This window comes from Phocoena sinus, chromosome 2, assembly GCF_008692025.1.
Source record: "Phocoena sinus isolate mPhoSin1 chromosome 2, mPhoSin1.pri, whole genome shotgun sequence".
In the NCBI taxonomy this organism is placed as follows: domain Eukaryota; kingdom Metazoa; phylum Chordata; class Mammalia; order Artiodactyla; family Phocoenidae; genus Phocoena; species Phocoena sinus.
In genome coordinates this window covers 84,766,249-84,782,698 of record NC_045764.1, presented here as the reverse complement: position 1 = coordinate 84,782,698, position 16,450 = coordinate 84,766,249, and the positions used below count along the sequence as shown (strand labels likewise).

Genomic DNA, 16,450 nt, shown 5'->3' with positions numbered 1-16,450 from the left:
ATCAGTGCCCCCTTTAAGAGTCATGTACCACAATGTTCATTGCAGCTCTATTTACAACAGCCAGGACATGGAAGCAATCTAAGTGTCCATCGACAGAGGAATGGATAAAGAAGATGTGGCACATATATACAATGGAATATTACTCAGCCATAAAAAGAAACGAAATTGAGTTATTTGTAGTGAGGTGGATGGACCTAGAGTCTGTCATACAGAGTGAAGTAAGTCAGAAAGAGAAAAACAAATACCATATGCTAACACATATATATATGGAATCTAAAAAAAAAAAATGGCTCTGAAGAACCTAGGGGCAGGACAGGAATAAAGATGCAGACGTAGAGAATGGACTTGAGGACACGGGGAGGGGAAAGGGTAAGCTGGGACGAAGTGAGAGAGTGGCATGGACTTATATATACTACCAAATGTAAAATAGATGGCTAGTGGGAAGCAGCCACATAGCACAGGGAGATCAGCTCAGTGCTTTGTGACCACCTAGAGGGGTGGGATAGGGAGGGTGGGAGGGAGATGCAAGAGGGAGGGGATATGGGGATACATATACGTATATGTATAGCTGATTCACTTTGTTATAAAGCAGAAACTAACACACCGCTGTAAAGCAACTATACTCCAATAAAGATGTTTAAAAAAAAAAGAAGAATGAATATTGTCAGTAAACTAGAAATCTGGGAAACGTCTGAAAGATAAAAAGTAGATTTGATAAATGAAGAAATAAGAAAGGAGAAAAACACAGCTCAAAGCATTTGAAAAAGAAAATTAATACAGAGGTCAGAGCAACCCCCAAAGAGTCTCCAAATCAGAGTCAACAAATGAGAAAAGCAGAAGTGGTCTTGGAAGCACCATGAATAAAATTATTTGAAGAATTCCATTCAGCTCTCCCAGACCGTTTGGGCTCCTCCTCCTGCCAGCTTACTCCGAACAGCGGGCTGCAGTGACATTTGCCCCAGGATGAAACCTTGAAAATGTTCTTCTACACAAAGTACACAATCCACCTAAGGAAACTTTTAAAATTTGAATGCTGGGGCTGGAGACCAAAGCTGAAAACAGCCAGAAGTAGCTTTAGAATTCCACAAGGATAAGAGAAATAAATTAATGAGAGAAAGGAACTCCATGACTCTGATATTTTCTTCCAGCCCAGACCTTAAGTATAACTTTGTCTCACATTAGGGTTCTGGCACAGACTCCTAGCACTAGATCTGAAAAAGTAAGATAGCTAAACCGAGGTATCATATGAATTCCAGGAGAGGGGAACCCCATACCCAGAAGATGATCTACGTATTGTGCCTTTCCCCCACAATCTTGGGAGACAGGCCACTGTAATCAGAACCTACATTCACCAAGAGGCAAACAGGGATTCTCAAACACAAGTAGGAACAGGCAACCACAAACCATCAAACGTTTGAGAACAACATGAAAGTTAGACACACAACTCAAAAAACGACATTCCGTAAAATGAAACATAATAGAGGAAACAAAAGAAGATTTCAAATTAAGAATAATTAATATCCTCAAAGAGATCTAAGAAAATATCATGATATTGAAATAAAAACAAATCGCTATTAAAATAAAATAGACCTTTAAAAATGAAATAAAAAAGTCAGAGATAAAAGAAATTTACTTGAAGGCATTGTGCTATCCTCAGATACATTAGTATTATAAATATCAGTTTAAGTTATAAATATAATTATGTGAATCCTCACAGCAATTAAAATCAGAGGAATGAGTTAGTCCAGCATCATCAAGGACAAAACTATGGCTTGAATGCAGTCCCAACAAAGAAAAAAAGAAGAAAAATATATATAGAGAGAAAGAAAACATATATTCAAATGTACATATGCACATACATATACACACATACATTTATATATCACACATATATATATATATATATATATATATATACAGTCTGCAGACTATATATATTTCACTTTTGAGTTGAAATTACTTGAGTGGTAATTTTCACCCAACAGGTGATAGTAGAAAGAAATAAAACTTGTAAATGAAATAGACTGGGCCCAAATGGAGCGAGAAGCCAATTCACCGTCCATTGTCTACCTGCCTCATTGCTTCAATATTAAAGCGGCCCAGGTGATTTTGTTCTCTTCTAAGCTCTGAACAACCATCCTGGTAGTGTGGAACACAAGTATTCTATCAGTGTAAATCTGTCGCATTACTGGGAAAATTCATTCAAAGCATACGCCTGATGGCTATCCGCATCTATTAGATGTGCATGTTAATAACAAGAGCTAAGTGGCTCAAGAAGTGTTTCTCTGATTGTCCTGCCTACCAGGAAGCTCACAGTCAAATACGGTGCTCAATCATAAAAGATATTTCATCCCCTTTAACTGACATATCTAGGCCCTCATCTTTTTGTTGTTCCTATTTCTTTTCTTTTTCTTTTCCTTTAAGTCTCTCCATATCTTTTGGAAAACATTCAGAATATAAATAAATACAAAGAACCGTTAGTGATAGGTAAACCCCTCATGCAATGCTATATTCTGAATTAGAAAATCCTTCCAATTCCAAACATTTTTAATAAAAATATCAATACTGATTTAAAAAACAAGGCTCACTACTCAGACACACTTTGCACTTACCTGCACTATTTTCCTCTGACATTACGGTGTGGCAGAGTGCAAGTAACCTAAGGAATTCATGCACTTTGGGATCACCCATTTTAATGGATTCCATCAGATGGTGGTCAAAAAATGGAAATGTTCTGTCAGCTTGGGGGCTGACTGAGAAACCCACAGCCTCTTTTTTCTATAGGAGAACAACAACAACAACGAAACTGTAGACTTCATTCCAACAACAATCTTTTAAAATTCAAAAACACTTCTTCTAAGTATTTTTAGTGCTTGTATGATTTTTCAGCCTCAAAAGCCTGGCACTAAAATGGCTTTCTGTTCCCTCATTACCGTTAAATATTATCTTCTCATTTCAGAGCTATGTAAACCTTCATCACCAGAGCAGTAAACCTTCCAAAAGCATATGGGAAAGAAAAATATTCAATGGATGTACAGATTCTCAAATGTTTACTTCAACTCCAAAATACAAAGAAGCCCTGAAAACTGAAAGTTTTCTTCAAAACTTACTTGACGGCAAAACCTGACCTGACTTGAACTCATTTTGGCAGCCATATCTGACCTGGAATGGAATGTGCCTAATTATAGACTTTTAAAAGTCTACTTAGTGTGAATTAGTATTTTCTGTTATAAAACTATTTATGTGTTTGATTACAGGGTACTTTCTCTGATCTCACTAGAGTTACTGCATAACATAATGACAGAATTAAAATCAGGATCTTGAGATATTTGTACTCACGTGTTCATTGCAGCATTATTCACAATAGCCAAGAGGTAGAAACAACATAAATGTCCATCAACAGATAAATAAAGAATATGTGGTTATATATATACAACGGAATATTATTCAGCCATTTATAAAAAGAAATCCTATCTTTATGCTATGACATGAATGAACCTCGAGGGCATTATGCTAAGTGAAATAAACCACTCACAAAAGCACAAATATTGCATGATTCCATTTATATGAGGTATCTAAAGTAGAATTCACAGAAACTGAGTGTAGAATGGTAGTTTCCAGGGACTAGAAGAATGGGGAAGTGGGGAATTGCAGTTCAATGAGAATTACAGAGTTTCAGACATGCAAGGTGAAAAAATTCTGGGATCTGCAGTACAACATTGTGCTCATTGTTAATAGTAGTTTACTGTCCACTTAAAAATTTGTTGATTAAAAAAAAAGCAAGATGAAAGAATAGGGTTCAATAAAGAACAGAATAAAATAGTAGACAATTCAATACTAAATTAGATCTCTGTTAATTCACTGACTTCTGAAAAGCATAAAACGTACTTCTAACTTTTAAAAGTTTATTATTCAAAGCACTAGACCTGTGATCATGTCTTTGCAAGGGCAGTTAATGGGAAAATACTTTTAATATACACTCTGTCTTGAAGACTGCAGAATATTTTAAATATAATACTTATATATCCAAGTATATGAGAAGACATACCAGTATACAAGATACTCCATTAGTTGTGTTTATCCCAGAATCATAGAGACTTATTTAATCACAGATTGTTTTGTTCATGTAATGAAGTTTGAAAACAACCACACATAAGGGGGAAAAAATGATCAACTCACTAATAAGTAGTAAAATACACACTGGATTTAGACTTCCCTAAACCCCACCCAGGGAAGAATCTATGACTTAAAGAGATTACAGCCTGTCAAACTGTCATTCAAATATAAAGTCAACAGATAGTTCTGAACAGGTATTTTTCATGAACCCATCTTGAAACTAGAGGATACTTCAGCCAAATAAGAGATAACTGGAAAAACAGTGGGAAAGGGAGCAGTTAGTGGTAAGCACCAAATCTCTCTAACTGAAGAAATATAAAAGAAATAGATTAGGATGGCAAAACAAAATGTATATATTATATACATTGACTATGTAGAAAAGACTGATAAAAATTAGGAGAAGATGCTGATTTCCTCATTTTAGTATCTGAAGGTCAGTAGATATCATTTGAAAACTCAAATCAACTAAGAGAAATCTATGTATATTTAAGATTAAGAAGCATCATTAGTCCAAGCAGTAGGAAAATATGAGGGAAAGAAGGATAAATATAATAATTTTACCATTTTTCATATTAGGAAATTGATAGACACTGCTTATGAAAAAAGAATTGAGTATTGTATAAACTTTTGAAAGTATACAGTAGAGAAACAATAAAATACTTTCCTAAATATTACAAGAGAAGCACACACACAGAGCAGAGTCCATACAGAGAATTATTAAAAATTATAAAGACACGAAGTATAACCTAAAATATTTAACAGAGCCAATGTAGATGGCCCAAACTCACTTATTAAAAAATTGGATGCAAAGCAAAATCCAACCCTCTGCTATACATAAGACACATCTAAAACAAAGTTATTTAGGAATATTGAAAATAAGAGGTGGGTAAATGCAAATCAAAAGAAACCAGGAGACATGACCTTGATATTAAATAAGGTTGAATCCAGGCCAAGGAGAATTAAATGAGTCAAAGAAGAGCACATTCATAATAAAAATGTAACCACTGTGAACATCAATGCACCTCAAGATAGCATCAATACTCATAAAATGAAGACTTCAGGCTATATAGGAGCTAGAGAGAGAGAGAAATTATCAGAACACTTTAGTTAACCTCTTTAATCCAAACAGATAATATAGATAAAAGATAAATAATGAAACAGAAGACCTAAATAATATAATTAATAAGGTAGAACTAAAATGATATACAGCTAATTTTATACCTTGAAAACAGAATATACATAAGCTCTCTTTTTAAGGACCCTGGAACACAGACAATAATTGATCATATTACACCACAAAGAAAACCCAAATAAAGTCCAAAAAAGTAGAAATAATACAAATCTATTCTTCTTGTTTCATTTTGTTTTGCTTTGTTTTTATAGTTAATAATACTTTATTTTATATTTAAAAGTTGCTAAGGGAATAGAATTTCAAAACTTCCATCACAAGAAAAAATAACTTGTAATTTCAGTAGTGATGGATTTTTTGTTCGTTTTTTGAATTTTATTTATTTTTTTATACAGCAGGTTCTTATTGGTTATCCATTTTATACACATTAGTGTATATACAAATCTATTCTTTTATTAAAAGTACAATAAAGGTTGGGGGGGGAGTCCCAACCACTTCGAAATTTTAAACTTCTTCCTTAAAAACTCATGGTTCAATGTGGATATTCAAATTGACATAACAAAAATAAAGATACTTTAATACACTACAGGCCAAAATCCATGTAATTAAAACTAAAGCAGTGTTCAGAGGGAAATTAATAACCACAAATACTTGTATAAAAAAAGGAAAGAGGGACTTCCTTGGTGGTCCAGTGGTTGAGAATCCGCCTTCCAATGCAGGGGACGTGGCTTCAATCCCTGGACGGAGAACTAAGATCCCACATGTTGTGGGGCAACTAAGCCCACACTCTGCAACTAGAGAGCCCACTCACTGCAACTACTGAGCCCGTGTGCTCTGGTGCCCGCGTGCCACAACTAGAGAGAAGCCCGTGCAACACAACAAAAGATCCTGCATGCTGCAACTAAGACCCAATGCAGCCATAAATAAATATTTTTTAAAACAGGAAAGAACGAAATTTTTTTTTATTTTATTGAAGTATATAGTTGATTTACAATGTTGCAGTTAATTTCTGCTGCACAGCAAAGTGACTTTTTACATAGTCTTGTCAAAAATCAAAAACTTTGATAAAACATTGTGTTGGTGAAGGTAGGAGAAAGTAAGCACTCTTGTACATTGCTTGTGACAGGGTAAATTCTAACGAGGACAATTTGGCAATATTTATCAAATTATAAATGCACATATATTTTGATTGAGCAGTTCCATTTCTAGAAATGGAACTTGTTAGAGAATATAGGATCCATGTGATATAACGTATACACTGTTATTTATTATTATTATTTTTTTGTGGTACGCGGGCCTCTCACTGTTGTGGCCTCTCCCGTTGCGGAGCACAGGCTCCGGACGCACAGGCTCAGTGGCCATGGCTCACGGGCCCAGCTGCTCCGCGGCATGTGGGATCCTCCTGGACCCGGCCACAAACCCGTGTCCCCTGCATCGGCAGGCGGACTCTCAACCACTGTGCCACCAGGGAAGCCCTACACTGTTATTTTTGCTGCATTTTCTTTACAAGCAAAATATTGAAAATATTCTGAATGTCCATTCCTGTCTCCTTACATAAATTAAGGAACATTGGTATAACAAACTACTATTCACTGTAAAGAGAAAAAGGGAGCACTTTTTTTTCACTGATATAGAAAGATCTTGATCATTGTTGAGGAAGAAAGTTAAGAACAGTATGTATAGTTCACTACCAACTATGTAAAAAATGGAGAAATATATTTGCTTGTATGTAATAAATACCTCTAAAAGAGAAAAAAAACCCAGGGAACTCTGTAGTTGGGAAACCTGTACGAGAAGGAATTTTGAACCATATGAATCTATTTTTTTAATGTTACATATTAGGTATCTCATCTGGTCATAGTGGAAATCAGGCGTCTAGGAACTATCATTTTTAAAAAGCACATACAACTTGAAATTAAAAGTAAGAATGAATTTTATCACCTCCACACCTTAGTCATGTCTGTTTTCTGACCCAGGACATCATGTACTTCACCTGAAAAAACAAAAATTGAGAATTAAAAATAAATGAAATTGAAACTAGATTTAGTCATTTAGTTTTAAGAAATACACTTGTTTATTAAAGCACTACTACTAGATGACATTATGAGTTCAAACCTAGACATTTTAAGGAGTGTTTTCAAACTGTAACGGTAGATATGGCGATTAACACAGAAAGATACTCATGTTTGCCCAAGATAGAACTAAAATGCAGTACACATTAAAACAAAATAAGATCGCAATCATGTTTATCTGTAAATTTTATCATTCTGTTGTTACATTATCTATGATGTTTGCAAGAGACAAATTTTGTTTTTCACTTTATACCCACTGTTGGGGAATCCAAAATGATATCCAAGACAGACCAATTCTCATCTTGATGAGTACATCTTTGTCTATCTTGGTTTGGGCCAGATCCATCTTTAATATCTATAATGGCAAGGTCAAATTAGCAAGTAAACATGAAACCATGTCAGAGCCTTCTGCAGTCAGAAAACATAGCCACCTATGTGCCAAACATTTAAAAATAACTATTCTTAGTATAAAGCCGATATGTGCTTATTACAAATATATTGGAAAATATAGGCGTTTTAAAAACAGGAACGAAAACCTGTAAAAAAAATGAAACAAAACAAACAAAAAAACAGATTTTCATTCCTGTTTTATAGAGGACAGGACTGAAGAACAGAATTCAAAGTGACATGATTCAACTAAAACTAAAAAGTCAGCATAGTAGGTTTTTTAATTCAAACCTATTTTCATTATACAATACTGTGACCCAGAAACCACTTGATAAAGAGTTACTGGTTGTTTTTCTGGGGCTCAGGTCTAAATCTAGAATACTGTGAGGCTGCTGTGTGGGAAGAGTCCCTGAGCTAGAGAGTGAACCTAGCCCAGCACCTGGAATTTAAATCCCAAACTCACCATGGTTATGTGCCAGTCATTGCCCTTTATGCTGTAACTCTGATAAATGTTAAAAGCAAAATAAAACTGTCTTTGTGTAAAATGGTCCTCCCAAAGAAAGCCTCTTCACAAGGCCGGTGATGAAAGTGAAGAAAAATGGAAGAAGTCTAAGAAAATAATAGTTCTGAGAAAGAAAACAGAAGCTTTAGATAAATCAGAGTAGAATATCAAATTTTCCCAAGGCCTGGATCTATGATATAAACAAGGCCAACTGTATGGGGGATAAAAAGTGATTCTGGAACATTCTTTGAGTGCTTTAGTAATAGTAAATGTATTATAAATTAGAATGGCTATATAAATTTAAGGGTCTAAAGGGGCTACTTAAATCTTTCAGTTACTTTCCTGCCTTTTATGAGGGAAATCACAAGCTATCATGGGATTTGTAAATTTGGAGATTTGCAAAGATCTTGGGATATATACTTTGTGAAAAGCAAGGGACTTCTCTAAAAATCACCCTGTGACAAACATATCTACAAATAAATCTTGGTCCACGTGTCTGATAATTTCTTTAGGGTCATTTCCTGGAAGGGATATTATTATAATTATTATATTATCAATAAGTGCCATGGCAAAAGAATCCAAAAGGTCTACAAAATTCCAAATATCTCCAATACTCTAACAGAAATTTTCTCATTTAAACTGCTCTTTGGGTTGTATATTTTGAAAGCCTCTGAAAATAATATCAAAAGAATAAATTTTAAGAAAAGGTTCTATTTTATTTATCATCTTAATAAGAGTAATATCAGAAATGCACAATGTAACTGAGGGCTTGTGGAAGTCCAGTTTGAAAAATCATCTGGTCCACTACCAGAAAAGGGTGGGGCAGGACAGGGGCAGGGCAGAAGAGAGGTGAGGAAACCATGGCGACCACGGGTTATGGGGGTGGGATAGCAGAGGGAGGTCAAAAGGTAGGAAAGCATGAAAATCAACTTCCTGTATTTCTTAGTTTTGTTCAGGGTCAAATCTTACTTTAAAATATTTGGCAATGTGTGAAGTTTCCCATCAGGAGACAAAGGAAAGTTTTCCCTCTCTTTCTCAGATTTCCTTTATTTCCTGAGATTTCTGTATTGAGAAACTGTACACTCAGAGTCCAGTGAAGTGAGATTGGGAGTCCAGAGGAACCCGACAGCACCCTTCCGGGAAGCTTCCGTGCTCTCAACAGAAGGAACTGTCTGCTAACTAGCCAAAGTCGGGGTGACAAGGGTCACATATTACTAGAATGCCTGAAAATCCAAAACAGAGCAGGTATCCTAAAAGAAGCATACAAATAGCAACTGGATATTGATGAAACAGTTTGACCACTCAGAGTAGCCCTATACAGTGTGAATTCTCAGGAATGAACTGTAAATTCTTATGAATACAGACACTAACATCAATTCCAGAGCTGTTAGGAAGCAAGTATAAAATATTGCTTTTACTGAGATAAACAGGCTATGAAGAACTTGTCCTCCCTGGGATATGGGTCTATCAAGCACCACCGAACAGATCACACAGTTGGTGCACTGAAAGGAACCTTAGACAGTATCACGTCTTCCCCCCATCTCTACCCATGAATGGTAACAGATTTAAAGTATCATCTGAATTATTCAATATTCATCCAACAAATATTTAGCAAGTGTTTATTATGTGCCAAGCACTATGTTATTAGATGCTGGTGGTGCCCATATTCATCAGAAAAACAGAGATTTTTTTAATTAAAAAATAAAACAGTGTTGCTTATTTCTTTTAAGGACTGTTAACAATACCAGGAAAAAGGAACTGTTTCCCTTACCGTAGATTCTCCCATTAATGGAACATTTTTTAAAAGTCATGATGTTTTCAGTGAGGGTACCCGTTTTGTCAGAGAAAACATATTCAATCTGGCCTAGTTCCTCATTGAGCGTGGTCGTCCGAGCTTGAGCAGGTGTTGCCTTCCCAGAGTAATACATCTTCCGATCCCAGTTTATAAAATAACTGTGTCCCAGACGAATTACTTCCACACTTTCATCATTAAAATGGAAAAAAAAGAGAAATACTCCATCAATTTCAGAAGATACAAAGCTTTGCCAAAGCAAGAAGTCTGCCAAAGTCTTCAGAGTTTAGAAGAAAATGTGGATGCTCTGTCTCCAGGTTTTAGGGACCTTCAGAGGCATCTCAGCAGAGTCTGTTCATAAAATGTTCTAAGTCATTTGCTTGTAGCACCTTGAAACAATGAGCTGGCTTTGCATAAAGCCTTAGGGAATGTTCCATGCTTCTCTACTTACATTAAACAGGCCTAGTAGAGATTTCTTGTATAGATTTTAGTTGTTTGATGTCGCTTCACTTTGCCAAAAGAGGTAGAAAGGAGTATCTCCATGAAGCACTAAGCAAACCATAATAGCTATTGAGTAAAAACAGGTTGTGTTGTCATATTACTTTGCCCATTGAAAAGAGCACTGTCTCATGATCTAGTGGTGATTTATGATTTTCCAGCTCTAGAAGTGGAATTTCTGAAGCCAAAGGTATAATCGTTTTCAGTCTTTGTACACAAGGCCAAATCAACTTCCAAAAAGTTACAACAATGTAAGTTTCTACCATTAGATTACTGAAAATTATCTTTTCGTCTATGCCAAGTCAAATGGTATCTCATTACTGATGACTGCATTTCTTTTCTTATCAGTGAGTTGAATTTTTTTTTTCAAATTTTATTGGCCAGTTATATTTCTCCTCAGAATTATCTAATTGCATTACCTGCCGATTTCATCTTTCCTATTCAGGTATTAGTGTATTTCTTATTGATTTGTATAAATTGTAGATCTATATATATATAGCATATGTATCTATATACATTATGCCAATAGTTACCCAGTTTATCATTCATCTTTTAATTTTGTTTCCACTATTTTTGACACAACGAAGTTTTCTCTCTTTAATCAATCAAATTTATCAATAGTTTATAGTTTCTGTTTATAGTTTCTTTTCAGGGAGCTTTGCTTAAGCCTTCCCTATGGCAAGATTATATATATACAGATATCTATACTTTTCTTCTAGTTTTTTGTTGGTATTTTCCCCACGTTTAATTATTTATTGCAATTAGAATTTTCTGAAGGATGTGCATAGAGAAGCTAATTTCAGTTTTTACAAAGTTTATTCATCACCATTTGAACATTGAATCCTTTCCCCTACTGTGCTGAGATGCTTGCATGTCACATATAAATTATTTCTTCAGTAGAATCTGTTTTAGGCATTTCAATTTTGTTCCTTAATGTGTTAATGTACCTCTTGTTTTCATCATTGTAGCTTTATAAAATTTGGCATACCTGGAAAGAGGTAAGAACATCTTTATTCTCTTCTTTTTCAAAAATTCTTAGCTGTAATCACTCATTTATTCCTCTTGATAGAATCAATGTATTCATCAAATAAACTTTAGAATCAATGTATCAACTTTCTCATAAAACTTATTTGGAATTTTTATTAAAGTTGTATTAACCTCTTAATTATTTGAAAAGAATGGATATTTTATAACATTTAAACACAACTTCAAGAAAAAGGATAAATCTCCCCAGGAATTCAATTTTGAAAAAGTATTTCTATTGGTAAAGAGTTTAGTTTTGTTTTGTTTCGCTTTGTTTTTCACATAGGTCCACACCATAGCTTGATAGATTTGTTCCTGGACACTGTATCTTTTTATTGATGGGAAAATTTTTTAGTTGCTTTTGGCTTAAAGGAAAGTGTGTTGTGTTTTTTTTTTTAGATGTTGTGGGCAGGAGTTTATTAATTAATTAATTTATTTATTTTTGCTGTGTTGGGTCTTTGTCTCTGTGCCAGGGCTTTGTCTAGTTGTGGCAAGTGGGGGGCCACTCTTCATTCCGGTGTGTGGGCCTCTCACTATCGCGGCCTCTCTTGTTGCAGAGCACAGGCTCCAGACGCGCAGGCTCAGTAGCTGTGGCTCATGGGCCTAGTTGCTCCGTGGCATGTGGGATCCTCCCAGACCAGGGCTCAAACCCGTGTCCCCTGCATTAGCAGGCAGATTCTCAACTACTGTGCCACCAGGGAAGCCCCGGTAAGTGTTTTTAATACTAAAAGCTTTTCTTAATATTAAAAAAAGTGATTATGTTACAAAATACAACATTGCACTGAATTATCTTACTAAGAGTTTTACAGTTATTCTTTTGGATTTTCTAGGTTTATAATCACATTGTCTCCGCTCTTCCTTTCTAAGAGATTTTTTTCAGTTTCATGTCTCATTTTGTTCATAAATATTTTAGTTGCATGTGTTAGTACATTAACAAGAAGATCCAGAACAGTATAAAATAGTAATAATAAAGCAGGGACCCATAGTTTATTTCTGATGTTAATGGGAATTAAGCTTAGGTTTTCTTATCTGTAAATTGAGAAAGTTGACAGCAGCCTGATTATGCTAACTCTGAACATTTGTCTCCTTAAAGACAAAAGATGACACCCAAGTCCTTTCTGGGCACTAAATCCTATGCTTCTAGTTCTATAAGTACATGACACATCTATATTTCCCTCCCCAGCAATGGTAGGGTGTCAGTTCGTTTTCTAGCTATTTAAATGGTAACACTTTTTTTCACACAAACTAAAAAATCACACTATGACTGTAGAATCGTAAGATATAAAAATGAATGTCATATTCTGCATGTATTTATTTATACCTTATCTTATCATGATTTATTCTTCATATCATTCCCACCCCACTTCCTTGTAAGTTGCTTGCTGGCTGTTCTAACTCAGCTTTGTTCTTCCTCTTTCATTCACTCAGAAAGCATTAGCACTTACCATGGACCAGGCAGAGTGCCTTACCTGTCACAGGCAGTCAGTTAGTGTTGAATGAGAAATCTGACCCTCTATTCCCTAATTTCACCAAGAAGGACATTAAGACATAGAGAGGTCAAGTGACTAACCCAAGGTCACACAAATAATTAACCACAGAACCAAGACTAGAATTCAGGCATTTGGTAAAGTCAATGAAGACCTGACCTTAAGAATGCCATAAAAATGGCATTATGCAGGTAACTGATCAATCACTTGAAGCTTTCATTTATCTAAAAGTAAAGTATCTCCCTAAAAATCTAAGCAAAATTAATGGAGAGCAGAATTTGATCCTTTTGTGTTGCAGTTCAAGTCAGTGGAAGTACTCTAAATTAATTTGAATTCTTAGACCTTAAAATAGTCTGTAGAGAGGAAGAGTATCCTTTTTGTTTGGGAAAAGAGCATTTAGGAGAGTCACAATGGTACATTCAGCTCTTTGTTTTATAATAGCAGAGAAAAGGAGACAAATGCACAGAGTCAGTATAATCAAGCTGCTTAGTGTTTTCTGCCTGGAGGCTCAAAGAACAGGGCTTATGATTCTGCCCATTCTGAGGCAAAATAAGCAACATAGAAACGAGTTTCTTTTGTTTTGGAAAAAACACTAAAAAGCTAATTCCTTGGGAGTACAACAGCTGCACTTCTTAAGATGATGTATTAAAAAACTGTAGCTGGGTATGTTTTAAACTACAGATAAATTGACAGCATAGAAATACCCTACCAAAATCAATGTCCTATGCTCACATGGAATTGTTAAGCATTCAAAGTAAAGTCTACACTTTTATCCTCAAGTGACATGGCACTAATTTATTCCTTGTACCTATTCAAAGGCATAATGGAAGCTTTTGTAGAAGGCCTTCATCTCTCCAATCAGAAATACCTATGATTTCTCTTTTTCCAGATCTCTGTCTTAGCAACCTGAAATTCCCTGGAATGCTTTTTTCCCTCAAGCTGAACTCAGAATCACTATTCTTATTTGGTGAGCAAAAATGCTCACATTTATCTTCATCAATACCATGGCTTACCAACAGGTAGAAAATTCTAGCCTCTTTTTTTTTTCTCTTGATGTCTTGGCTGATTAATAAATCATGCACAGCTTAAGACACAGACAATATGCCAAATGTTAGAAGACTTAGGTTTGGATCTTGGCTCTGTCCCTAACCAGCTCCACAATCCTGAAAAAATCATCTCATTTATAAAAGAAGTTCAGCAATAACTACTTCAAAAGATTTTGGGGAGACATAAATGAGATAATGCATGTGAAAGCACTTTATGTAAAATATGAAATGCTATCTAGAGGTAATGTGATATTATTTGGAGCAGAAAGGAACTCAGAAATCAATTATCTCAATCTGCTCATTTTAGAGCACATATTTCATAGGCAAACTAAGGCACAGAGAAGCCAAGTGCTTTCTCCAAGGTCACACAGCTATTAGTGGCAGTGACAAGACGAGAACTTGGGCTCAGACTATTCCAAATAGGTTTTCATTCTGCCACTGTGGGGGACACATTAGAAGGAAAAGGAACCTGGGAATCTAGCCTTGGTCTTTAAAAAAACAATCTTAAAAATCATTAAATGAAAAATGCCAGTGCACTTCAAAGAAAGAGTGTATACGAAATACACTTCCTTCGTGAGGACACATGAAGCTGTACGTGTGCAGATGGTAAGCCACTATGAGCATTTATTATTCATTTCGACATAAAAGGAAAGCTATAAAAGCTGACCATAGCTCCTCTGGCAAAGAGCAGGATTTACTACAGACTTTATAATTGGATACAAGCATAAGAGGTCCTCAGAATCAAAGATGAGCCAGTAGGATACATTTTAAATAGAGCCCGCTCTGACCACAGCTCCAGAAGGCCCAAAGCATTTTGTGGTGTTGTGACCACATGCCACTACTTCCAGTCAATTTCCCACAACTTGACATTTCAGTTTCCTAACTGCTCTCTAAAACAAGGGTGGATTTTGTGCATTAACCTTCCCTTGTTTCATCAGAGTTAGGATTTTGGAAAGAGAGAAAAAGAAGCTTGTAAAAATTAGTGGGGATTTAGAGCTGGTGATTTTGTTTATTGTTAAAATACTGGTGATGAGGAATGTCGACGGAGGAAACAAGATGGCGAAGTAGAAGGACGTGCTCTCACTCCCTCTTGTGAAAACACCAGAATCACAACTACCTGCTGGAAGATCATTGACAGGAAGACACTGGAACTCACCAAAAAAGATACCCCACATCCAAAGACAAAGGAGAAGCCACAATGAGACGGTAGGAGGGGCGCAATCACAGTAAAATCAAATCCCATAACTGGTGGGTGGGTGACTCACAGACTGGCAAACACTTATACCAAAGAAGTCCACCCACTGGAGTGAAGGTTCTGAGCCCCACGTCAGGCTTCCCAACCTGGGGGTCTGGCAACGGGAGGAGGAATTCCCAAAGAATCAAACTTTGAAGCCTAGTGGGAATTGATTGCAGGACTTCGACAGGACTGGGGGAAACAGAGACCCCACTCTTGGAGGGCACACACAAAGTAGTGTGTGCATCAGGACCCAGGGGAAGGATCAGTGATCCCAGGGGACACTGAACCAGACCTACCTGCTAGTGTTGGAGGATCTCCTGCAGAGGCAGGGGGTGGCTCTGTTTCACCATGGGGACAAGGACACTGGCAGCAGAAGTTCAGGAAGTACTCCTTGGTGTGAGCCCTCCCAGAGTCTGTCATTAGCCCCACCAAAGAGCCCAGGTAGGCTCCAGTGTTGGGTAGCCTCAGGCAAAACAACCAAGAGGAAGGGAACCCAGCCCCACCCATCAACAGTCAAGTGGATTAAAGTTTTACTGAGCTCTGCCCACCAGAGCAACAGTAACCTCTACCCACCACCAGAGCCTATCATCAAGCCTCTTAGATAGCCTCATCCACCAGAGGGCAGACAGCAGAAGCAAGAAAAAATACAATCCTGCAGCCTGTGGAATAAAAACCACATTCACAGAAAGATAGACAAGATGAAAAGGCAGAGGGCTATATACCAGATGAAGGAACAAGATAAAACCCCAAACAACTAAATGAAGTGGAGATAGGCAACCTTCCAGAAAAAGAATTCAGAATAATGATAGTGAAGATGATCCAGGACCTCAGAAAAAGAATGGAAGCAAAGATCTAGAAGATGCAAGAAATGTTTAACAAAGACCTAGATGAATTAAAGAACAAACAGAGATGAACAATACAATAACTGAAATGAAAACTACACTAGAGGGAATCAATAGCAGAATAACTGAGGCAGAAGAACGGATAAGTGACCTGGAAGACAGAATGGTAGATTTCACTTTAGTCTGCGGAACAGACTAAAGAAAAAAGAATGAAAAGAAATGAAGACAGCTTAAGAGACCTCTGGGACAACATTAAATGCAACAACGTTTGCATTATAGGGGTCCCAGAAGGAGAAGAGAGAGAGAAAGGACCAGAGAA

The 16,450-nt window shown here is 36.3% G+C and overlaps 1 protein-coding gene across 13 annotated transcripts in view; it reads right to left on the bottom strand.

The window, feature by feature from the left end:
• The window catches only part of ATP8B4 (ATPase phospholipid transporting 8B4 (putative)), a 305,179-nt gene that overhangs the window by 80,001 nt on the left and 208,728 nt on the right, over positions 1–16,450 (bottom strand). For all 13 annotated transcript variants that reach the window (XM_032624347.1, XM_032624361.1, XM_032624352.1 and 10 more), the window contains 3 exons: positions 9,978–10,186; positions 7,195–7,238; positions 2,613–2,778 (listed from right to left, as the gene is read on the bottom strand). In XM_032624347.1, coding sequence (XP_032480238.1) covers positions 2,613–2,778; positions 7,195–7,238; positions 9,978–10,186 — 419 coding nt within the window. The remainder of the gene's footprint in view (positions 1–2,612; positions 2,779–7,194; positions 7,239–9,977; positions 10,187–16,450) is intronic.